The sequence below is a fragment of the Nansenia antarctica genome (genome assembly GCF_963989245.1).
Source record: "Nansenia antarctica genome assembly, chromosome: 16".
Classification (NCBI taxonomy): domain Eukaryota; kingdom Metazoa; phylum Chordata; class Actinopteri; order Argentiniformes; family Microstomatidae; genus Nansenia; species Nansenia antarctica.
Window position 1 is genome coordinate 2,289,724 of NC_137686.1, and position 24,758 is coordinate 2,314,481.

At 41.4% G+C, this 24,758-nt stretch overlaps 1 protein-coding gene across 1 annotated transcript in view; it reads left to right on the forward strand.

The window, feature by feature from the left end:
- The window catches only part of LOC308171879 (ankyrin repeat domain-containing protein 13C-like), a 48,252-nt gene extending 23,731 nt beyond the window's left edge, over window positions 1-24,521 (forward strand). The window contains exons 8-13 of the mRNA XM_080546786.1: window positions 2,696-2,827; window positions 9,760-9,921; window positions 11,415-11,494; window positions 11,687-11,785; window positions 12,055-12,155; window positions 23,770-24,521. Coding sequence (XP_080402912.1) covers window positions 2,696-2,827; window positions 9,760-9,921; window positions 11,415-11,494; window positions 11,687-11,785; window positions 12,055-12,155; window positions 23,770-23,900 — 705 coding nt within the window. The 3' untranslated portion in view covers window positions 23,901-24,521. The remainder of the gene's footprint in view (window positions 1-2,695; window positions 2,828-9,759; window positions 9,922-11,414; window positions 11,495-11,686; window positions 11,786-12,054; window positions 12,156-23,769) is intronic.
- The last annotated feature ends 237 nt before the right edge of the window (window positions 24,522-24,758 follow it).

Consider the following 24,758-nt stretch of genomic DNA (forward strand, 5'->3'; position numbering starts at 1 on the left):
TACCTTTCATTATCTACCTGTCATCTGTCAGTGATGACATGCTGACATGTTTAAATAGCAAAAATGTTTTGCTAATTCAAGATTCATGTTTTTTTATTGCCATGTGTGTCAAACGTTTATTACATCCTATTACAAGTAATGAAGGGGGGTGCTGAGGGTGCTGCACCAGAACCATAGGTTCTCAAGGCTACTTGTGGTCTTGACTACATGTCCACTTTCTCACCTGGTTCTTGCTGTCTCTTTGGTGTGCTGACTCCATCCTGCTCTCTCTCCTTCTCCTCTCCCTCTCTCTCCTCCTCTCTCCCTCTTTTGCTGTCCACCGAAAGGCAAACATAACAACCAGAATATGTATAATCTAATAAGAGGTATACATTGATCCATATCAATTTATAACATCATTCTAATTGTATATTGGGTTGCTGTGGGCAATGCAGTCAGATAATGTCATTTTGACTTGACTCTCACCTGAAAAACAATCTTATGTCCATCTATGGAAAAACAGACATTTCCAATGAGTGAGGGTTTGTTCCAATGCTTCAATCCACTTGTTTATTGTATTTTATTACCATAAAGCCCAATTCTAGCAGAATAAGACATATTGTATTATTACTACTACTATCTATTATTACTAATCACCTCTGAGGTAGCTAGCTAGCTTGCTAGTTCGTTAACACTATTCACACAATGGAACTATAGCCACTTTCTAGTCACCATGGAACTATAATATGACACTTTCTAGTTAAGTCACAATAATAATGAACAATTGTGACACAGCCCAATGAAAAGGGCTACCTGTAGGCGAAATCATTTTTCAGTTTTTTACATGTGCTTAAACTACAGATTGTAAGCTTTCAAATGATGCATCATACATTGAAATCGGAAACAAATTAAAGACGACATGAGTATTTGAAAGTTGCTACACCGGAAATCACTAAGCACAGAAAATCCCCATCAAAGATAATGAATCCCCATCAAACAACAAGAAACGAAGTCATTGTGTTATAGATTACACTTATTTAATGAACGTAAAACTGTTCGGAAAAATAACGAGTGGGTACTTCACATCTTCGAGTTGAATGTTAGCTAAAAAAACGAAAATCTGAAAGAAAAAAAAAAAAACTTTAAAGACGAATTTGACGTCTTTCTCATTTCCGAGAGGTGTCCAGAAACACCAGGAGCAGTCACAATTTGAACCAATGTTTTCTGTCAGAAATACAGAAATTATATTTGCTACGGTTACTTACTTTCATCTGCTGACTTCCTTCATCTGTCTCTCTCTCACACACACACTCCCGCGCTAAACAATTATTCTCCGGGCGAAGCACGAGACTACTTGCGAACCAATGAGGTGCGTGTATGTAGGCTACTGGACCGGAGTGTGTAACATCATCTGTAATTGGGCTAGAATGATTTCAGAAAATAATAATAATAATAATAATAATAATGATAATAATAATAATGATTGTTCTCTTTTAGGTCGTGCTGAGATGACATTTAGGGATACTCAAGCACCCCTAAAAAGCGTCTAAAATCGTCCATATCGCCAGATTCGGGATGGGTGCGTTTAATAAACATGGGAAGTTAGCCTGCTTGTCAGAGGTTTGGGGTCTACGTCCATCCATTACTAAAACTATGATTGTTGGCCTTTATTTGCACTTCCAGCAGAGACGAATGGCTTGTTTGAGATTAGCACGTCAGAGCGTGTGTGTGGAGGGAGCTGAGCCCCGCCCTTCGTGAAACGAGGAGACAAGCGGACAAGCGTGGCAGCAAAACGCACAGAGGAGAAACATATTAAATGAGGGTGCACATAAATTAGGCAAATGACACAGAATAAACATATTTCGACCACATAAGAAACATATTTCGACCACATAAGAAACATATTTCGGCCATATACAACTGGGAGAAAAATATAATTATATAAAAATAAAAAAAACATGAACCAAATTGACATTGAAAATTTTTCTTGGGGGGGCGGGAGGTCCCGTTGGGGGGGCGGCCCGCCCTTCCAAGGCAATGGTAGGGGAAACACTGCAGTATGTAGGCTATGCAAATAAGCTTGAACCTTGACACTTTTGAGTGTAAGTAAGTGTGTGAGTTTATTCTGTTATTTATGCTATTATATCTAGTATTGTGTTGAGAAGCAATGGAAATGAATCAAGAAATTGATAGAGTTTAAGTTCTATATGCAACAGAACAGATCACCCACAGCATGCTAATGAAAAGAAGCAACGAATGTAATCGAACAGATCAACAAATCTAATACCAATACTTGCTCAATAGGTCTTAAATTATCTTAAAAGTGGTCATGTTTTCGGGCAAAAAAAAAAGTCACCTTTTTGGACCATGACCAGTTTGCACCCCAGTCCATATACACAAAATGGACTGCACTTATATAGAGCCTTTATCCAAAGCGCTTTACAACGGCCTCTCATTCACCCATTCACACACACATTCACGGCAAGCTACCATGCAAGGCGCCGGCCCGCTCACTGGGAGCAACTTAGGGTTCAGTGTCTTGCCCAAGGACACTTGTGTCTGACATGTGGCCAGCCGGGGCTCGAACCGCCGAGCTGCCAACCTTGCGATCATTAGACGGTAGCTCTACCTCCTGCGCCACAGCCGCCTACACAAGCCACTGTCATGAGCAGGACTCACTGTTGTGTTTGTTGTTGTTGTTGTCGTAATCTAAAAGGAGTCTGAGATGGAGACTGAGGAGGAGGTGGACATCCTGATGAGCAGTGACGTCTACTCTGCCACCCTCTCCACCAAGTCTATCACCTTCTCCCGCAGTCAGGTGGGCTGGCTGTTCAGGGAGGATAAGACGGTGAGTAAGCCCCTCTCCGTCCTGGGGCCGGTTGCATAAACATGGATTAAGACTGGTCTAAGCCTTAGACTTGTCTTCTATTCTCATAAACATAGATTAAGACTGGTCTAAGCCTTAGACTAGTGTTATATTCTCAGGTTAGACCTGTCTAATTAAGACTGCCTGTTGCATAAAAAATAAGACAGACTTATTTTGAGGTTAGAAAGTTAGCCACCTTCCCTCCTGGCTAAGCTTGATTTAAGAGCTGTGTTGCTATATGAACGAGTCAGGGCTAGTAAGAAAATTTAGTTTATCTCTCATTATCTTCCCCCGCTCTGTCAAGTGTCTTATTTTACCTAGAATGCATTGCGTAACAGGCTATCTAACGGCCAAGCTCCACTATGGCCCACTCGATATAATAAACAACAGTTTAACGATCACTAAATACTTATAATTTGTGGATTGGATTCACTATTCTTGTTTACATGACTTGTAAACATACTTTCGTTTTAGCTTGTGTTCAAAAGCAAGAACTGAGTGTTCATCTTGTTATAGTTATGTGTTTCTAGCATGTCGATGTTCTCTCAGCATGTTGTGATGTTATTAAAATACAGTTTAGACGTTTGTAGCGATGTGATTTGTTAGCCGCTAGCTGTTAGCAGCGTTCTTAGCTGTGGCTGCGTTTAGAGTCACTTTTCTCCCATTCAGTGTTTGAGGTGTACCAACATTCAAATACGTCTGTCGTTTTCAAATTGTATCTGATTTCAATGTATGACACATCATTTGAAAGCTTACAATCTAGTTTAAGCACATGTGTGGTTGCACATTTAACCAGGAGCTGTCACATATTGGTTGTTGGTTCTAATTGTATAGCCTATTGGTTGTTTTCTGGTGTTGTTTTCTTGTTTTGCTCTGTTTGTAGTCTACTTGATGTATTTTTATCAGCTGTTAACTAGGGTTGGGTACCGAAAATCTTTCACACATGAAGATAAAAAATCATGGATTGAACTGCCTTGATCGTATTGTGTGTGGTGTGCGCCGATATTCCCAATACAGCATCCCGCACACATAAAGATCTGTCCTTACGACTGTCTTGAGCAGTGGTTCTCAACCTTTTTTGGGCCAGCGCCCCCCTGTCCATTATCCAGGCCTCTTACCGCCCCCCCATCAAAAAAAGTAGGCTTATTTTCTTCCCTAAATATTAATGTTGACTAATATTCTGTTATATAATTTAAAAAGCATGTCACTGAATGCCAAATAATAGATTGGATTTAACTGGGCAGTTGGAATATCATTATCATTAGTTTACCAGAGAGCAGAAAAGCCATGTGAATGTGAATACAAATGCTGTTTCTGAGTGTTAAACAAACTCAGACAACATCAGAGAATACAAACAGACTGCTACAGAACAGCAGCAATTTCTCACATGTCCGATGCAGAACAAACAGTAGGCTGCAGAACTGTACATTACAACTAACATTGTTAGTTTTTTTTAAGTGTGCTGGTGTTGCATTTCTCCAAATTGCTGTTTTATGATGCTAATATTTATTCATTTTTGATTGGACTTTGGGGGGGGGGGGGGGTGGGGTGGTGTCACAATATGGCGGCAAACGCTAGGGGGCTATTATTTTAATATTTTATTTAGTATTCTATGGTATTATTTTCATAAACTGACCACTTCGAATTTCTCATATCAAAACATATCAAAACATAACAAAGTTCCAACGTTCAGGGCTCTGCGCTCTGGGAGCGCTCAGAGATGGGTGCTCTGACTGAAAACACGGTTTTGTCCGAGCGAACTGACCGTTCGTGCATTTACGAACGTACCCGTAATAACACTGCTGACAGCTGATCAATACAAAAGACGCTGCAGCTGATGTGTTCGTTTCCAGGACATCACAAGAGGAGCAACATATCACAAAAAAGCGATCGTATATTTTAGTTTGCAAACACATCGCAATGCTAACCTCAGAATGGCACTAGGGATAACATCCACAACAACACTTAACAGTAATACATGTATGTAATATACTGTGATGAACCTGCGAGGGGAGGACATTCGTAGCTGATTTCTCTAGGTTCGATTATTGGTAATCGACAGAGAGCTTTCAGGGCTGGTTTATTACGATCGCTTTTTTGAGATAGGTTGTTCCTGCTGTGATGTTCCTGCTGTGATGTTCTGGTATGGTGGTATGGTATTAGCACTAATTTTAACTAAATTAAATAAGCTGTTTTAAATTAAATAACGCAACAATTACAATGAGCCCACAAACTGAAACATATGTCACTCAAGCATAGCCTACAAGGAAAACACTCATAGAAGTTGGGCATTGGTCAACATGATGTTACAGATGGGATGAACCGGGTTTCTTTCTATCGTAGCATAGTATTGCAATTTCTGCACTGTACATGAACTGTAAAGATTCTTCAACAATGCAGCTTACCCAGACACATTGGAAACTATCAAAAGCTCTGCCTTTGCTAGCTGAGTTTTTAGCTTCTCCATCTTCTTGATGACACTCTCACTTTTATTTTTTTGGGCGCTGCGCTACGTGTGTCTGCGTCACAGAGCCCGGCCAAGTTCAGAGCGCTCAGAGATGGGTGCTCTGACTGAAAACACGGTTTGTCCGAGCGAACTGACCGTTCGTGCATTTACGAATGTGCCCGTAATAACACAGCTGTTTTTCATGAGAAAAATACTTTATGCTTGAACGCCCCCCAAGAACACCTCAACGCCCCCCTTTTAAAATTATTTGTTCCAGCGCCCCCCGATGTTGTCTGAACGCCCCCTGAGAAACGATGGTCTAGAGTCTCGTTCCCCAAGCTAGAAATCTTGCGTGATCAAACGTGATCTAACGTAGTACCCTGACTGACCTATACGAGGCAGCCATGTGCAACAGGGCAAATAAAGTGCCTAAGAATGAAAAGTCAGCTCGCTTCTTGATTGGCTACATTCCATCCACGTCACAATCGGACTCGCGAGCAGGGTTGCCAGATGGGATCGACATTTTCCACCCTAACCTCAGTTTAAAACCGCTAATTCCACCCAAAAAACCGAGCCCATCTGGCAACCCTGCTCGGGAGTTGTCGGGAGTTGCCCGCACACATGAGGAATTTTGGTCGTAAATATTGAACACGTTTAATATTTACGATTGTCGGCCCGACCATTTTCCGAGCAGATTTCCGAGCAACACACCTCACAACACAGGATAATCTTGTAGGATAATCTTTAGAGCCATCCGATAATCGGGCGTTTGCTGTCCTTGGTCGGAAGGGGGAAAATCGGCCCAAAATAGGCCAGATTATCTTTATTTATTTATTTTTTGTGTGTACCGGGCTTTAGTCACTCAAAGGCTAGCTTTATGCAACAGGAACATTTTAGAGTCTATAGCAAGACTGACTTAGGCCCAATCCCGATTCCCTTTTCTACCCCTATGGCTAGTTTTCGAGTGTGACTCGATTTCAAGCCAAGGCCTTCGAACAGAGCCACAAGCCATAGGGGTTGAAATCTACCCCTATGAATTGGGACAGCCCTTCACGACGGATACGTCATCAGCAGTGGTTTAAATAGACGCGGTACGGGTGACGCGTTATGTTGCCGGCGAATTCTCACATCTCGCAATGCCTTCTTCAGCTGTGTTTATTTCTGTTGCGTGTGCTATAAGCATCTTTTTTCGTTTATTATCAACACACCTGAGAAATCATGGAAGAGGGACAACCCTTCAAGACTGATACGTCATCAGGAGTATCGTAGAAAAGCATTGACGCTCGCAACTCATTCACAACTTCACTTTTACGCTATCAATCGATCAAACAAGTCATCAAATAAAAAAGAACAATGCTTCATTGTCAGACCATGACAGAATAACGGCGCTCTAACCTGTATGAAACCTGTGCTCCTACCCTGCCAGTCTGCACTGATTTAGGACAACAGTGCAACAACTTCGCGGCTGAACTTAAGTTAAATTTACGGCGTCATATACCATCAATGGGAAACATGGAAAAATGCATGACATACATATTTAATTTTATGACGTTCCGAAATCCGAAGTGACAGGAACGCTGGAGAAACAGCCGCTGTCCACTGCATTAATTATGTCCTTGATGAGTCTCCCGCTCACTGCCCTCCATCAAAAATGTCACATCCATCAATAATATTACATAATAACAACTGCTCGGATTAGATTGAGAGTTGTTTTGGTATGCCGCAATACAATTTATACCACCAAGGGGTGGGGGGGGGGGGGAATTCGCGCCTATCATGCACATATCAGCCTGTGGATAGAAAACTTTAGATAGATAACTTTACATTAAATATGTCTACCATCATCCGCTGTCAAACACTACAATTTATTTCATGATTGTACATCTCTGAAATGTTAATCGCGCACATTTCTATGGGTCAGTTGCCGGGGCAGAGGAACAGGGTGACTGTCAGCCTGTGACAAACGCGCAGATATGAGTGCTCCGGTGTCTTGCTTTAGTAGTCTAATGGAAGTGATCAGGCATAACAGCGATTTTTTTTGTTATGCTTGTTATAAAGAAAAGGTCTATAATGCATTGTAATGACATTAAACTAACGTTTGATAGATAACTTTACATATGTGTACCATCATCCGCTGTCAAACGCCACAGGTAATAATTGATTTATGATTGTACATCTCTGAAATGCTCGACTGTCATGCAGCGTTGCGTTACTGTCACGTTAGACACAGCACCGACATAAAAGCGATTTTTTGGTTATGCTTGTTATAAATAAAAGGTCTAATGCATTGTAATGACATTAAACTAAGATAATAAGATGGTTATCATAATTTTTCAAATCTTTATTAATAAGTAATTACAGAGAAAGTAAAATGACATTTCCGCATTGAATAGAGCGACATAACATTTCTGTAGATGATTCGCAATGCATCCTGGAATCAAGGGGTAGCGTACCCCTATGGCTTCGAAGCTAGTCTGGTCCTGAAATCGCTCGAAACGAAGTCATAGTTAGCCCTCGAAATGAAGCCATGGCTCGATGAAATATGAATTGGGATAGCCCTCCCCCTAAACGTGAACGCGCAAATCAAGCCATAGGGGTGAAAACGAAGCCGTAGGGGTGAATTGGGATTGGCCCTTAAAGTGAGATCTACGTCTAAGACTGCAGTGGTGCAAACATGTCACCTTTCGGCGAAATTCGCAGTTTTTACCTCAAAATAGGTGACCCAGGTGAATCATGTAGATCTGGGGGAAAAAAAATCTCATCTCATCCAAGTCACATGATGCCCGAGCTAACATCTTCCTGTCTGCTAAACTGCTGGGGTTGAAATAAAACTTATTTCTATGTTGCGATAACTTCTCAACAGGATTTTACAGGGTTCGTTCAAACTATCGTAATTCTTGAAGTATATGTGCAATCGAAAAAAATCCAACCATTTCTGAAAGCAGAGAAGTTGCACTTTCTAGCCATTTAGGGTTACTACGGTAGTTCACCAAAAGAACAAATACATTGACACTTCAAAGCGTCATAGGAGCTGGAGAGTGATTTGAAGAGAAGCAGTGTTTTTAGCTGTGTTTTATACTTTAGTGTGTTTCTGTACATACTGTATATGTTGTATACACTGTATATGTTTGTGATTGTGAAATGTCACGAAGACCATCTAGGATAACCAAACCACCTAAAAGGTTCACCGAGGACGACGATGTAAGTGACGAAGGACTGATTTCTTCTTCTGAACCAGGGTATGTAGGTTAGTTCTAGCGAATTTACCTAACATTAGCTTGTAAACTGCAGTTTGTATGGTCTCAGGTATAAGTATTTAGTGATCGTTAAACTGTTGTTTATTATATCGAGTGGGTACTTTACAACTTCAAGTTTCGTGTTATGAAAAAAACGAGTCAGCGAGTGGTTTGCCCTAGGCTGCGTTCGTAAATTCGCTCTGGAAATCTGATCAGCACTCATGGAATGCCTCTTGTCCAATCAAATTACTTACTACGAACGCAGACTGGCTCGCGTATCCCTTTACCTCGCTTCTACTCTGCTGCTACACTGCTTCTATAACATCAGGATCAGACGCAGGGTGAGACCTTCAAAGTAACTTGCATAGAATCTAATTACAAAGTCTGACCGGAAAATGTATTATTGTCGCCAGAGTCAGACCCACTGCATGGGAATACGATGCGTGCGGATGAGAGACAACATGTAAAAAACAAACTTGCACACTTATTGCTCGTGTGACATTGGTTAAGCTACCGCCAAACCCCCCCGATATTTTGCCATGTGAAACGATAAGAGGCCACAATACGATAATCGCCGGATCGATTTGTTGTCGTCCCCCCCTGTGTGTGTGTGTGTGTGTGTGTGTGTGTGTGTGTGTGTGTGTGTGGCCCACCTGTGAGAAGTGTATGTGTGTGTCATATATCTCAGTATGTAGGCTATGCAAATAAGCTTGAAACTTGACACTTTTGGGTGTAAGTAAGTGTGTGAGTTTATTCTGTTATTTATGCTATTATATCTAGTATTGTGTTGAGAAGCAATGGAAATGAATCAAGAAATTGATAGAGTTCAAGTTCTATATGCAACAGAACAGATCACCCAGCATTGCTAATGAAAAGAATCAACGAATGTAATCGAACGAATCACCAAATCTAATACCAATACTTGCTCAATAGGTCTTAAATTATCTTAAAAGTGGTCTTGTTTTCGGGCAAAAAATGTGTCACCTTTTTGGACCATGACCAGTTTGCACCCCTGAGTAAGATTAATATGCTTTTGGTGACATGTTGAGTTGTACAGTATGAACAGCAAATATATAAAATGTATCTTTTTTTATAGCATTTGCTTTTTATCATTTAATTAAATTGTAGAGCTATGTGTAATTAATCAGAATGTTCATAAACAAGGGCCATCTGCAGGTAACTTGTAAGAGGAGTACAGTGTTAACAATCTGGCTGGTTTCCCTGGTTTACAGGAGAGGGTTGGGAATTTCCTGGCGGACTTCTACTCTGTGAACGGCCTGATGCTGGAGTCCAGGAAGCGGAGGGAGCACCTGAGCGAGGAGGACATCCAGAGGAACAAGGCCATTATGGAGAGCCTGAGCAAAGGAGGCCACATGGTGGAGCAGAACTTTGAGGTGAGTGCTAGGGTCTCAATCAGATACGAATCGCATATGTGTCATTTCGACTGTGGTCTAAACAGGCAGGTCGCATATAACGCTCAATTCTGATTTGCACGTCATTGAAAATATGACGGTCTTCGCATTTTGATGATGCTTGACGTGAGTTTCACTCACTTCAACAGTGAAGTGCTCTTTCTTCTCCGCCTTAAAATGTGTGCAATATTTTGCAGACCTCTAAACATACTTCGGAAAGCAATGGCTTTATATTATAATAGAAGGTATAATAGAAGGTCTATGACCGAAAGCTTGCAAAAAACTATGTTTGAGTGTGTGAATGCTGTTGTTTTGCACTCTATTGATACTCTTCAGTTCCAGCACCTCAGCAAAGTCTGATAACGGAGGAGCGATGGTATTTTCACTATTATAATGTATATAAAAGGGATTCTAATTTCTGTCTCGTTTGCGTACAAATTTGCAAGTAGGGGTGTAACGGATCACCTAACTCACGGATCGGATCGTGTCGCGGTTTTTGAGTCACGGATCGGATCAACACAAAACACTTTTAAAAACTGCTTTTTCCTTGAATTCTGTAAAAACACCACTTTTATTATGTGAAAAAAACAACAACATTCAAGATGTCAAAACTGGTCATATATATATATATATATATATATAAAACATATTCCACACTCAAACATTACATATTATACTGAAATACACATTCAACTTAAATTATAGTGCAATATGAGAGGCGCCTGGTTGCAGCAGTGAATCACTGGGCTCTTTAAAGCAGACGAATAAACATGTTTTATGCCACTTTTAACTAAATAATAAAGTCAACCCTTATTTTGAACATAAAATGAAAAAAAAAATGCCTACATTATCAGAAGTTGTCGAGCTACCTTTTTCGTGCCTCCCGTCATAATTGACAGAGAAGCCAAAGTGCTCCAGTACATGGGATTTAAATGACGAGGGAGCCATTTCGAGTTCTTCTCTGCCGAACAACGTAACTAGCTCGACATGATACACTTGGGCCGCGTTCGTAAATTCGCTTTGATGTACGCATACGGGTCATTTGAAAAAGTAGGTGTAAGCAGGCAAAAAAGGTTTACCAAATCGGAACTAGGCATTACGACCTGCAGTGTAAATGCAGCCTATTTCCTCACAAGAAGGCACAATTTGTCCATTGTATTGCACAGAAAGCGGACATTTGAGAGGAGTATTCCAGGTAAAGACCCCGGTGCCCTGGCCTCTCCTCCTCTCCTCACTGCTTGGCCAATGTTCAATAAATCCACAGATGAGGCCAGAAAGTTGGGACATAAATCAGATGGAGTTGAGTCTCTGATGTTGAGCATCTCTCGTCCCTTGTGAAAGTCATTCGCGCGGAATCGCGATAAACGGAATTAAAAGACAAAAACAGACAAACAATGACACACCAACACACCGAGGCGACTGTGGTTGGCCATCTTGGGTGATAGTTTGTGATGTTTTCTTCTCTTGTCCATCAGCCTGCAAGAAGGCAGTCCCTCACTGCTCCAGCACCCAACCCCATCTCCTGGGAGGACTACATCTCTGCAGAGCATGGGAAGTCAGTCTTGTTTTACCCTTCTCAAGTCATTCACTTGTGCGTGAAATACCTAGATTTGGATGGATTTGCAATTTCAATCCATTGTTTTCAATGTAGATGGATCGGTTGTGCATGATTGAGCCGACAATGACACTTAGGGTGTGTGTGTGTGTGTGTGTGTGTGTGTGTGTGTGTGTGTGTGTGCTCTCTCAGGGCACCACACCTTGGGAGGGAGCTGGTGTGTAAGGAGAGCAAGAAGAGCTTCAAAGCGAACATAGCCATGAGCCAAGACTTCCCTCTGGAAATGGAGTCGTGAGTAGAGCCTCTCCCACACCTCTGTCCACTGCTGCCTCTGGTCTAGGATCTCTCAGCAGTCACCTCCATACACTGGTCATCTTTGTCCACGGCTTTGATCAAAGAGTTGTATGTCTTGTATGACTCTTTTTGGAAGGTGTCCCAATGAACTCTGTGTTTGATTAAATGGCATTTAATTTATTGATAAAAGTTGACGATATATTGATTGAACATTTTTATTATACAGTATATTGATTGAAAAACCTTATTTTTTTGTCTGCTTCCAGGTTATTGAATGTGTTGGAGGTGATCGCCCCATTCAAGCACTTCAACAAACTCCGGGAATTTGTTCAAATGAAACTCCCTCCAGGATTTCCAGTCAAACTTGGTATGAATATGTGCCTGTTCATTTAAAGGAGCTACACATCACATTTTCACTGTACCCAGTGTTTCCTCCAGGATTTTCCACATTAGGGGCTCACTTTTCACGTACGATTTTCCATCAGAAACCTTGATTTTCCACAACACTGTACAGGCGAAGGTCCTTGCAAATATACCCAGCGATAGACTTGGTAATAGTCGTAGTCTCGGGGAGTTAAAGGGAAGCCTTGTTTTGAAATCTAATCGTTCCAGACTTTATAGATGTTGTATTTGTTTTTCCATTTCAGCCATTCATCTTCTTAATTTCTATAACATCACAACATGCTGATAGAACATCGACATGCTAGAAACACATAACTACACATAATTAGATGATCACCCAGCCCCAAACACGAACACGTCCCAAAACGAAAGTATTTACAAAAGTGTCCCTTACCGGTAGCCTCAGGCAAACGAGAATAGTGAATCCAATCCACAAATGATACATATTTAATGATCATTAAACTGTTGTTTATTATATCGAGTGGGTACTTTGAAACTTCAAGTTTCGTGTTATGAAAAAAAAAATAAGTCTGCGAGTGGTTTAGTCCTAGGCTGCGTTCGTAAATTTGCTCTGGAAATCTGATCAGCAGTCATGGAATGCCTCTTGTCCAATCAAAATACTTGGTCCCTTTATTAAGTTGAGCCCAGTGTGCCCTCCGGCACTCTCAGAGAGAATTTACGAACGCAGCCATCATGTCAATCGTGTTTTTTTCCCCGAATAATATCCAGCAACTTCGGATAGAATCTGTATCTGTTTAAATCTCATTATTCGTGCTATCCGAATACCGTATTCAAACTGTCTTCAAACTGGCTCTTGTCCAGGCAAAAGGAGGACGATTTTCAACTCACACCATTGAAGTCTATGAGAAAATCTCATCCCAATGCACACGGCGTGCGATGCGATTTTGTCGCACCACAACATTCCATTCTCAATACGACTATGTATTTTGTGTTTTGAATTTTGTGGCTGTTTTTAGATTTGTTGTTGTACGGCGACCTTGAGTGCCATGAAAGGCGCCTTATAAAATAAATGTTTTATTATTATTATTATTATTAATTGTTACGTAGTCGGACCAGGCAGGCTGATTACCATAGGCTCTACCAATATTGCTTGCCTTGCTTCCACAATTTCTACAAGATACAACTGGACATATTTTGCCTACATGCTCGATTGTTATTATTATGTAATATAGGCGTCTTGTATGTGAGATGGGCCGTGTAGCTAAGTGGCATGACACGGAAATAAATCATGCATGCAGTAATTCGTAGAGCTAGTAATGTGTATAGTTGCAGCTGTGGGCTATATAGGTGTAGTGGCTGGCTGATGGTGATGTTCATATCTTGCCCTTGACTGTCAAACCGTTAAAATAGATGATTGGTCCATCCACAAGATGTCAGGTTGACAAGTTATGAGCTTTTCGTCATCCATTTCATCCATTCAGGTTACCGGAAATTACATACACGTATGTTAACGTTTATGATGGCGGCTTCCACCTACGTTGCACTCGGGGAGAATCAATATCGGAGACGATTAACTGTTTTGCCCTCGGGCATGGTTTTATTTTCCCCTCACCAAAAGGAATAAAACTCTTTTCGCTCAGCCGAGCTAACTTAGAATGGTAGACAACAACTCGGACAAGTGCATCAACATATTAACAACACACAAGCCTGCAGTCTTATGCAGCGCCCCCCAGTGGTACAACAACAGCACTGCATCCCCTCATTAACCTGGGCATAGGATAAACACAATATATTCAACTGAGGACATATATAATGCATTTCACTTAACAACGTACGTACAGTAGAGTAAATATTAATTTTGTATTTCTATGTATTTTGTTACATGTAACCCTATGTATAGGGTTAGGGTTAGTAAGTTGTCTGGAGCGGTCCTCCTGTACACTACAGCCTCAACTGTTGACCAAGTTGAACTCTCATTTCATTGTGAGACTGCAGAATTTCGTAGACCCACAACCAACCGCCTCCTTTTTACGTTATGGAAAATTAGTTGATGCTCGCAGGGCTTAAAGTTCTCCGGCACGGTGCCGGATTTCCGGCGCGGGGGAATTTTGAGAAAAAATAAAATAAAAAATCACATGCTATTTGTTTACATCGTAATTTAAAGAGTCATCTTCAGCAAAGAGACAGTTCCGCCTACCAATGGTATCACATTGCTCAAGCCAACCAACGACTTCTAGCCAATCGGAGGCAGAGTAGTGGGGCGGGCCTTAAGAAGTTTGAATGAGTGTAATGTTAGCTTGTAGAGACGTTCGCTTTTAGCAGCCCGCTATCTCGCTAACTTTAGTAAGAGTCTATTAAAATGGAAGCCAAGTTTCTTGAACCTGGCGAAGACACAGCTATACTAGAACGAGGAGTAAGGAATAAATGGCGCTGGGCATGGATAGAGGAGAGTAGCAGGGTTTTTCCTGCATAGAGAACTATGAGGCGTCCGCCTCCGTCATAGTCCAGCTCTCGACAAAACTTCTGTCATTTCTAACTGTAATTGCGGCATTGCGCCGACGTGGTGGCGGGGGCGCTGTTTCACAAATAAGTTAGCTTTTGTGTTTGCTAGCGAAACAGCTGATAGTTGATGTTGACTGCTCAAGGAGAATACATATTTGAAAGTACAGAGCCTTATATTGCATTATATTACATTATATTTTGAATGGTCATCTGGTGCCTGAATATTGTTTTTTCCTTTACATATATAATGCAATTTCCACCATAAATTGATGGAGAAAGGGCACAAATTGGTGCATATCAATTCACCAGAATGCAAGAAATTAAGTGTTTGATGCTCGTTTAAGGACCCCCAGACAGCCCCGCTTCATGGGTCCCCCCCGATGTCAAACACCACTGGTACCACCTCCGCCTCATTTTGAGCCAGGAAAAACCCTGAGTAGTGACGGGAAGCCTTATGGGACGTGGTGCCAAGAAGGAGAATATAAGTGATAGTGGCTTAATAAGTAATCAGTTTGTTCTTTTAAAGACATGTATATATTTTATTCTGTATTGTTATAGTGATAGTGGCTTAATAAGTGATGCAATCAGTTTGGCCTTTTAAAGACATCTAAATATATTATTTTATTTTGTATTGAGTATAAAACAGTATTATGAATGAATGAATGAATGGTCTTTATTGTCATTAATACAGTACAGGTACCATACAATGAAATTTAGGAGGGGGGGGCTCCCCTGGTGCTTGGAAAAAGACTAAAAACACGAGGGCCAAGGGTAAAATAAAAAAGGGAAAAGAGCTGGTTTACATAAATAAAGGCTATGTACACTATCTACTATACTACTATACTATACAATAAAACACTGTGCTGTACTCTATGCTATGCTATAAATATCCTAACTTTTCCTATATCTGAACCTTATGTACACAAGGGTTGTCATATTGCACATAGTATTGTTGCACATTCATTTAAAGTATTAATTAGTGTTGTTCCGATACCATTTTTTGATCCCGATACCGATACCTGACCGTGCAGTACTTGCCGATACCGAGTACCGATCCGATACCACGGCGTTTGAAAAAACAAAACAAAAAAACATGTTTTTTGAGCCGCATACTCACCTCGATGTAAAATTATTGCTAACACTTAGTCTGGCATCGGGTGTTTGGTATCGTGAAAAGTATCAACAAAAATCTATTAACCAACTCAATCAAGGTACCATTTGGTTCTGTAACTAATCATAACAGCAGGGCCGGCCTGTGGGACTGGGGAGTGAAGGCGGTGTCGCCCATCAAAAGAAGAATGTGGCCAGGTACTAATATATGTGAAGGCACACGATTTGTCAAAGTGCAGTTCAATGAATTTGTGAAATCACTTCCATATTCGACTAGGTTTGACACGGAGACTGGCCCGGACTTCTTCCGAGTTATTCCATCCGGGTAGTTTTGAAGCCTGACAAGCAAAGAATGCTGCTAGGGTTTAAACCTTCTAGTCGGAGACTCCTAGCAAAGTTTCTAGCTAAACGCAAGTAGACTTAAAAGTTCTAGACACTGGTTTTTATAACTTTGACAGTCCGGTGTGTGCTTCATGAAACGGGGTTGGTTTTTTAGCTACCATGCATTGGCCAACAGAATTAGTTACCCTGGTGAAAAGTGGGCAAACGTGGCACCATTGTTGAAATCAAAAGTCAAGAACGATAGCTAGTTATTAGTTACGCGTATAACATTACATAGCTCTTCATCCCCAGCAGTGCCTGTCGCTTTGCATGTTCTGTTCATTGAACAGTAGCAGCAACTCAACCACACACTGTCTGTATGAGTAACGCCGGTAAAACAAAACGTACCTTTCTCTGCCACATAATCCTTAGGGGCCATGCTTGCCGATCACAGGTGATGATATACTTGTTAACGGGACTTGTAAAATCCTATTTACTTTGCTCAACTTTAAAAATTTAATGTTTCTCGTGTCTTCACACCGTCACCGTCACCGGAGACAATTCATTCACCGAGTTGCGGGACGCTGTGGGTGCGTTCGTAAATTCGCTCTGGAAATCTGATCACCACTCAAGGAATGCCTCTTGTCCAATCAAATTGCTTGGTCCCTTTATGACGTTGATACCACTGTGCGCTCCAGCGTTCTAAGAGCGAATTACGAATGCAGCCTGTGCAAAACGCGCATCACAAGTTTGGTATCGGGTGTTATTTGTTAGTACTCGCCGATACCGATACCAGCATTTTTGTGCGTATCGGTGGCCATGCCGATACTAGTATCGGTATCGGAACAACACTAGTATTAATGCATTTTAACATTGAGACATATATTTTGTATTGACTATAAAATAGTATTAATGCATTTAAACATTGAGACAAGAAGCTGTCTTCTGTACCCGCTCTCCCAATATCTCAAACTGTGACCCCCCTCCCCAAGAAAAAGTTTCAGGCACAGGATTTTTCCCCACTTTAAGCCCTGTGCTCAGCAAGCTAGCTGTCTATGACCGAAAGACGCGTGTAAAATGTATGCTCCAGTCTCTCTCCCCGTTATGAGTGACTCAATTAATTTAGATAGACCAGTTGAAGTTTTCCCAATTGTCCCATTGTGATGCAATAATCCGTCGCACCACAAACTTTTACAAAATTTGACAGTGCGACAGAAATCGGCCGCCGTGTGCTTTGTCCCATTCAAAACGAATGGAATCGAATTTTCGCGGTGCGATTAAAATCGCACGCCGTGTGCATTAGGATGAGATTTTCTCATAGACGTCAATGGTGTGAGTTGAAAATCGAATTTTGTCGGGCGACAAAATCGCACGCCGTGTGCATTGGCCTTTAGTGGACTGAATGAATTAGTGGCGGAGAGAATCTATTTGTGGCCACAAATCAATGCATATAGAGGAAACACTGGTACTATATATGCATATGATGGGCTTGACAAATCTGCAGATATTGTGGGACGATAGGGTTTTAAAAGTAATGTTACAATACACACTAGGGGTGCAGCGATTCAGTTGTCCCACGGTTCGGTAAACCTAACCAAACTCTTATTAATGTATTTACTTTATTTTGCTTATACTTATGGAACTTTAACATTTAGACACATTCCAGAATATGAGTGGTATATTGTATAATATAACAAATATAAATATATATATAAACAAAAAACACTTTCAAATGTAAAAACAATTTTTAGGAACACTTCAAATGGAAATGTGGCTCTTTGGCTTGACTTGCTGGTATAGGAGAGGAAGAAATTAAAGTAAAAATGCACTTTAGCCCATATAGGCATTATGCACATATACATTAAGCATTTCTGCGTGTTTCTGTTCACTATTTTTGTTCCCTCATCGCTGTCTTCAATGCCAAAACAGAAATTAATGACCCCACAACGCAGATTTGTAGCAATCCGTTGCTTCCTCAAACTCTTGCCATGTTTTCAACTCCACTCTCCATGAACATACTGTGGCGAACGTTATCGCCTGTTTATTAGGGTTGGGTACCGAAAATCGGTACCGGTAGGTACCGGTTACTTTACATTCGGTATGTACCCGTACCGAATCGCAAAGGAGATTTCGGTACCTCATTTCGGTACTTTTCTATCTCGCCCCCTGGTGTCCGGTGTCAACTGGTGACTCGTGACGTCACATCGCCTGTTAAATTTCCACTCAGTGAAAGCAGCGAATACGGAAGGATAACGAGAAGGTTGCTAATAGCAACTTCCGCTAGCGGGTTGGCATAACGCGACGCTCGATTTATGGTTGCGTTCCGTAAACTCGTTCTGGAATTCTGATCACCACTCGTGGAATGCCTTCTGTCCAATCAAATGACTTGCTCACCTTATGACGTCGGGCCCAGTGTGCGCTGCGACGCTCTCAGAGCGAGTTTACGAACGCAAGCCTTTGATTGGACAGTGCACTCCAGGATTCGACGCGTCTGTTGATGACGTAGTGCGGATGTGTGGATGCGTCTCTGCGAGGTGGACAACATGATCGGGGATCTCCTGATATTCGGGTACTGTGTCAGATCATGTATATATCATGTAGATATATCCTTATCCTACTACTGTGTCTGAACTGGCTCCAGTTCATTAGAGTTATATTTCCTCTTGGTCTTCTCGGTTCTGGGGGCTATGCAGGCCTCTTCACTAGATCCCTTTTCTAAGAATATTCTGATGTCCTTGAGGGGCTGCCGAACAAGTGTGTACTCGTATTCGACATCAGCACCAACGATAGGCACCCCCAGCTTAATGGAGTCCCCAAGGCTCAGGAGTTTTATTTTAATTTATTTTAATTTGAGTGTATATTTAACTAATATATATTGTGCCTCAGCAATAAAAAAGTGAAAAGCTGTTTAATGTTGTCGACCGTGTTATATATATATATCTGGGTTTCCGTTAACCGGCAATTACCGGTCTTTGTCCGGTAAATTTTGTTGAAGTCCGACATATTGAAAAGTCGTCGGACATATTGTCCGGTGAAAATAATTCCCTTTGAATACAATTCGCTAAAGTTCACATTCTGATTCCTTCTATTTTAAAAAAGACGAATATATAGGCTATGTATTTCTTTTATTATGATATGATTTGACACCGGCATGATGATGACTCCTAATGTGTAGGCCGGCCTATGCGAAACAGCGCACAGGTGCCACATGGGATTGATGCCAGATGGGATTACAGTTTAACCAGTCTATTACCGCTTAAACACAGTAGCCCATTCGGCGGTAACCCATGCCTATCTGGCAACCCTGCCAACCCGTCCACCATAGTAATACGGTTTCTTGATTTCCCATCTATGGGTGCGTTCGTAAACACGCTCTGGAAATCCGATCAGCACTCGCGGAACGCCTCTCGTCCAATCAAACGACTCGGTCGCTCTGTGACATCGAAGCCAGCGTGCGCTCCGGCGCTCTCAGAGCGTGTTTACGAACGCACCCCTAGAAGTTTCTAGCCAGCTAGCTGAAGCTGCTACACACACTAGAGCCATGGCGACCGAACGGCAAGTTAAACAACATACTATAAAAGTGACATTGTTTTACTCATTACTCATACATTTGTTGTCATTCAGTTATACAGTTATGTTCTTCCCATTGTCATACTCCCGAGCTAAACGAAATGCCTTCCCAACCAGCGAGACTTATAGAAATGACGTTGTTTTATTGATTTTAAAAAAAAAAGGGTAAAACTGGAAAGAGAAAATAGAAAACTCACATTAATCCCAAACAATTTAACAAACTTCAGTTAACGTAATGTGGAGTCCGTTCATTGATCGATGCTGTCTGTTCAGTTCCCAGTGAGGCGCCCGTTCAGCGCTGGACCCGTTCAGCGCTGGATTTGACGCATGGCATAGCGCGCATCCGTCAAATCATGTTATATTATTATATATTATATAGCTCGCATCTAATCGTATTGGATGAGAAATAGACATTAAATGGCATATATAGGCCGCTACACAACAGTAATCACCGCGACAAACAGCTATATTAGATTTTGAAAAAAAAAAATGATTTTGCAAATTTTTTTTTTAATTATATTTTAATATGATGACCGGAATATATCACGTTTGTCCGGTAAATCGAATTCTTCCCGGACACGATGTCCGACGGCAAATTTTTCTAACGGAAACCCTGATATATATATATATATATGTCATTTTAAAAAATAAAAAGTACCGAATTAAGTACCGTTTTGGTACCGGTACCGTTTTTAAAGTATCGGTTAGGTACCGGTACCGGATAAAAACCCAAACGGTACCCAACCCTACTGTTTATACATTGCAGCTAGCTAGCTAGCAAACCAGAGTTTGTCGCTACTGTTATTTTTCATGTGTTCACTGATTGGCTGTTAAGCTATAACTCATTTGCATATTAATTTGCCACAAAGGATTATGGGGCCATTTTATATTAGTTTTGTTGGTCAACCCATGACTGTGAGGTTCATGTCTGAGCAGGGGATCACTCAGGTTCAAGGGGATAATTAAGCTTTACTGTGCCATTGAATCTACGACTAGGAGTTCTATGGTTAATAAAAGCTTGCATCGCTATAATGGGTGTGCAAAGTCCATATTTCCACCCACGTTACAAAACATTAGTACCTCCGACTTTGAATGAAACACAAAATAAACTGAAAACCGCCACGGTTCACTAGTGTATTGAACCGTGGAAGGCAAACCGTACGGTTCAATATAAAACCGAGAATCGTTGCACTCCTATTACCCACCAATAGTACAATCTGCTATGGTATTAGTGTATTGATTTTGCCACTTTGTTGTCAAATTGTAGGTTGTCTTATGGCGCTTTTCCACTACCGTACCATACCGTGTGAGCCCGGTTTGGTTTGCTTTCTCCACTGCCAACCAAGCCTTATCGAGCCGTACTGGCCCATAGTACCCATACTGATTCTAGCTACCCTTCCTAGGTGCGAAAGGTACTATCCGTGCTAGGCTGTGTGTGACGTGTGACGCTATAGACCGTTGATTGGTCAATGGAAATCGCCACAACATCGTCATCCCATGTTCATAGAGTTCACCGCCATTTTTAAATACCACAACAGATTTCGCTCTCGACAAATTTCATTTACTTTTTCTGTAATTACTTATTAATAAAGATAAGAAAAATTATGAAAACCAATTTATTATCTTAGTTTGATGTCATTTCAATGCATCATAGAACTTGTCTTTACAACAAGCATAACAAAAAAAGGCTATTATGGCGATGTGCTGTGCCTATGCTATGTGCCTATGCTAGACCGTTCCAGTTACAGTCCACAGCGCTTCATCATCCCCCTTCTAAAACTGCCTTCCCCCCTTTCCATCCCTTATGTCATTTTATGCTATTACTTTATGCTATTACTGCTATTTCAACATTTAGTTTTGCCATATCGTTTTTGGAGTCGTGTGGTAGGCGATTGGGTGCGTTTTTTGATAACGATGACGCGGACACCCACACATGTATTGTGGTTTACTTAATACTGTTCAGCTGCACTTGAGGTTACATTCAATGCATGACTTGTGCTATATAGGCTAAATAGAATTATGAAAGCGGCAAGTAACAGGCACGTAACATCCATATGCTGTATAAATAAAGACTACCAGCTAAGACACCGGAGCACTCATATCTGCACGTTTGTCACAGGGTGCCAGTCACCCTGTTCCTCTGCAACAAACGTGGAGATTGTATGAGCGCCCCGGCGTCAGTCCAATGGAAGCGTCAAGCATAGCCTTTCCGTAGAAATACATTGCTCCCTGTCTAATGTTATATATCTAACGTAATGTTTTAAGGCTGATCTGTGCATGATAGTGCTGCATTTTTACATAATTCTTGTCGCATTCTTGTTGAGCTGTATAGCGGCACGTGCTCTTATGACACTTAATTATTCCTACTGTCCCGGCTCGCTCCAGGTCTGTTGTGTACAATGGAGAAGCGTTTCTGAAAGTACGGTACGGGTAGAATACAAATGCGTGCCGTACCGATCTGGTCAATGGAAAAGCGCCATTAGAAAGTAGGCCAATCAAAACTATCCTCAGTGTCCAAAGCACTGGAAGCTAGCTAATACTAGAAGACTTAAATAAACAAATGGCTCATTGTAATTGCAATGTCAACTCATGGCCGAAGAGCACCTAGATTTCATGTGTGGCCCCTTTAAAGTTGGACTTAGCGGTATCTTGAGTTGACGCATCATTGGCAGTTGGATGGCTTCAGAGCTGTTAGTCCTCAGTGCAACGTGATAGCCGTGTGATAAGAAGGCTAACTAAGAGAATTGCTTTATGTTAGCTATCTGCTGGAAGTTTGCTTTATGTTAGCTATCTGCTGGAAGTTTGCTTTATGTTAGCTATCTGCTGGAAGTTTGCTTTATGTTAGCTATCTGCTGGAAGTCGGCCGCTACATTGTGGCTAAGTAATATCCAGGGGTGCACATAACTGGTGCGCCAGTGCGCATGCGTCGCCAAAATGCATACTGCGCGGCAGATCAGCCGCATGAAGGCGCTTTTGCGCACCAACAGCTGGGTCCAAGAAGCAAGCCCCACTAACTAAGTAACTATTTGTCGTCCCCTCAGCCGAAGGCCCGACGAGTAATCCAGTCGACCGACGACGACCACGGCGACTCCCCTCACGAAAACATTCGGAAAGTATCGTAACTCGTACTTTCATTCCGCGTATCGCGTATCGCATGGTTATCACGCCGACACGTGAAAATTCAGTCCCGAACGACTCGTCGCTAAAAGGAAAAACAACACCAAGGGACACGTTTCTTTTCTCTGAAGCTTTCAAACGTTCAGACGTTTGTTTTACAGCTTCATTATCGCACCTAGACCCCTGACCCAGGGAATGTGGTTGGGAATTCTATTAGAAAAAAGAAGAAAAAAGACTTTGTTACGCAATCAAAATAATGAGCTATTTAAAGTGATAGCCTACGCCCTACAACATCCTCTACCATGGTTGAAATTGAGGACAGTGATAACTTACAGCAGTCAAGAGAGCAGTGATGATGATGATTAAGCTTGTAGCATAAATAAATGCTTAGGCTGTAACCTTTTGTTGAAAAGTTGATTTCAGTGTTTACAGAACAGAGCAGTGCTTAAAGAGATGTCAGTTGATTTCAGTGTGTTTAAAGAACAGACATTCAGTTAGTGCTTAAAGAGATGTCAGTTGATTTCATTGTGTTTAAAGGAGTCTGACTGACTTTCATGCTTAAAGAGCAGTCATTTGATTTTGCATTTGTTTATTTTGTTTTGCACACAATCATTTGTTCGTTCATCTTTATTTATGAATACATGTCGTTTTGCTAATATAAGTTATCCATGTATCCCTTTTTCATCCATCCTGTGGGACGGGTCGTGACTCGCGAGCTCGGGGAGCACCAAGCAGCATCCCTAGGTGCTCCTCTGAGCACTGGCCCCAAAAAGTTATGTGCACCCCTGGTAATATCGCTGTCTTAAGTTAAGAGGATTGGAAACATTGGAAACCTGTTTTATGTGGACCCCAGGAAGAGGAGGATCCTAATAAATCAAATCAGATCAAACCTGTATGTGTAAAGTCAAGTGCAGATAAAACTCAGAACAACCCCATATTTTGCATTGTATTTGATCAGATTCTTATTAACAAGAACACCTCATATTTCTGTTCTGCAGACATCCCTGTGTTCCCCACTGTCACCGCCACGGTCACCTTTCAGGAGTTCCGCTATGATTCTTTTGAGGCGTCTGTCTTCTCCATCCCTGCCGACTACAAGGAGGACCCCAGTCGCTTCCCCGACCTCTGATCTCGCTCACACAGCACCAGAGAGGCCACACTGCTCTGGACAGACAGAAACAAACTCATCTACGCAAAAGGAAATAACCACCTGAAGGCCGCTGAAAATAAAAAAGAGGAAATGCCATCTTACGTTTAATGTTTGTAAGTGTTGATATATATATATATATATATATATATATATCATCACGGGAATTTTCTCTTGCCCCAAGTTATTGTTCATTTTGTAGATATTCACTGTAGCAAACCAATTCAAATGGGAATATATTAGTGCACCGTGATATGTTTTGGATATGTATATAGCAACAGCACAAGACTGCAGATGAGGAGCTGGGAAGGAAAATAAATATTTCATGTCATCACTGTAACTGCTTACAGTTCACCTACGCAACTCACTGCTCTGTCATGCAGTCTTGTGAAAACTTACGGAGTTGACTTGTTTTGGATTCTTTGGCTTTCTCAGCTTACACTTCACAACATAGCACTCACTACATCTAGTTGATCTACTTGTCTGTGTATCGGGTCTGCAGCTGTTCTCGCAACACATTGAGGTACTCTTGGAAGTGCTCTGACATACCCCATGTAAAATACCTTATAAATGACAACATCAAAACTACGTTTAGAATTATAGATGTCATTATTGAACTGAGCTGATGTTTTTCTTGGGTAAATGATGTACCTAATGTACAATATAGTCAAAGGAGCAACACTATAGCAATACATTTCCAGTACATACCAATGTTTTTTTTTTTTACTGCCAGGAGCAAGTTCAGCGTCAAATTGCATTCTTTCAGATCCTTTTCAGTACCCAAGACTTTTTATTCAAGTGCAGGATGAAAAGTCCTGTATTATCAGGTTAGCTCCCATG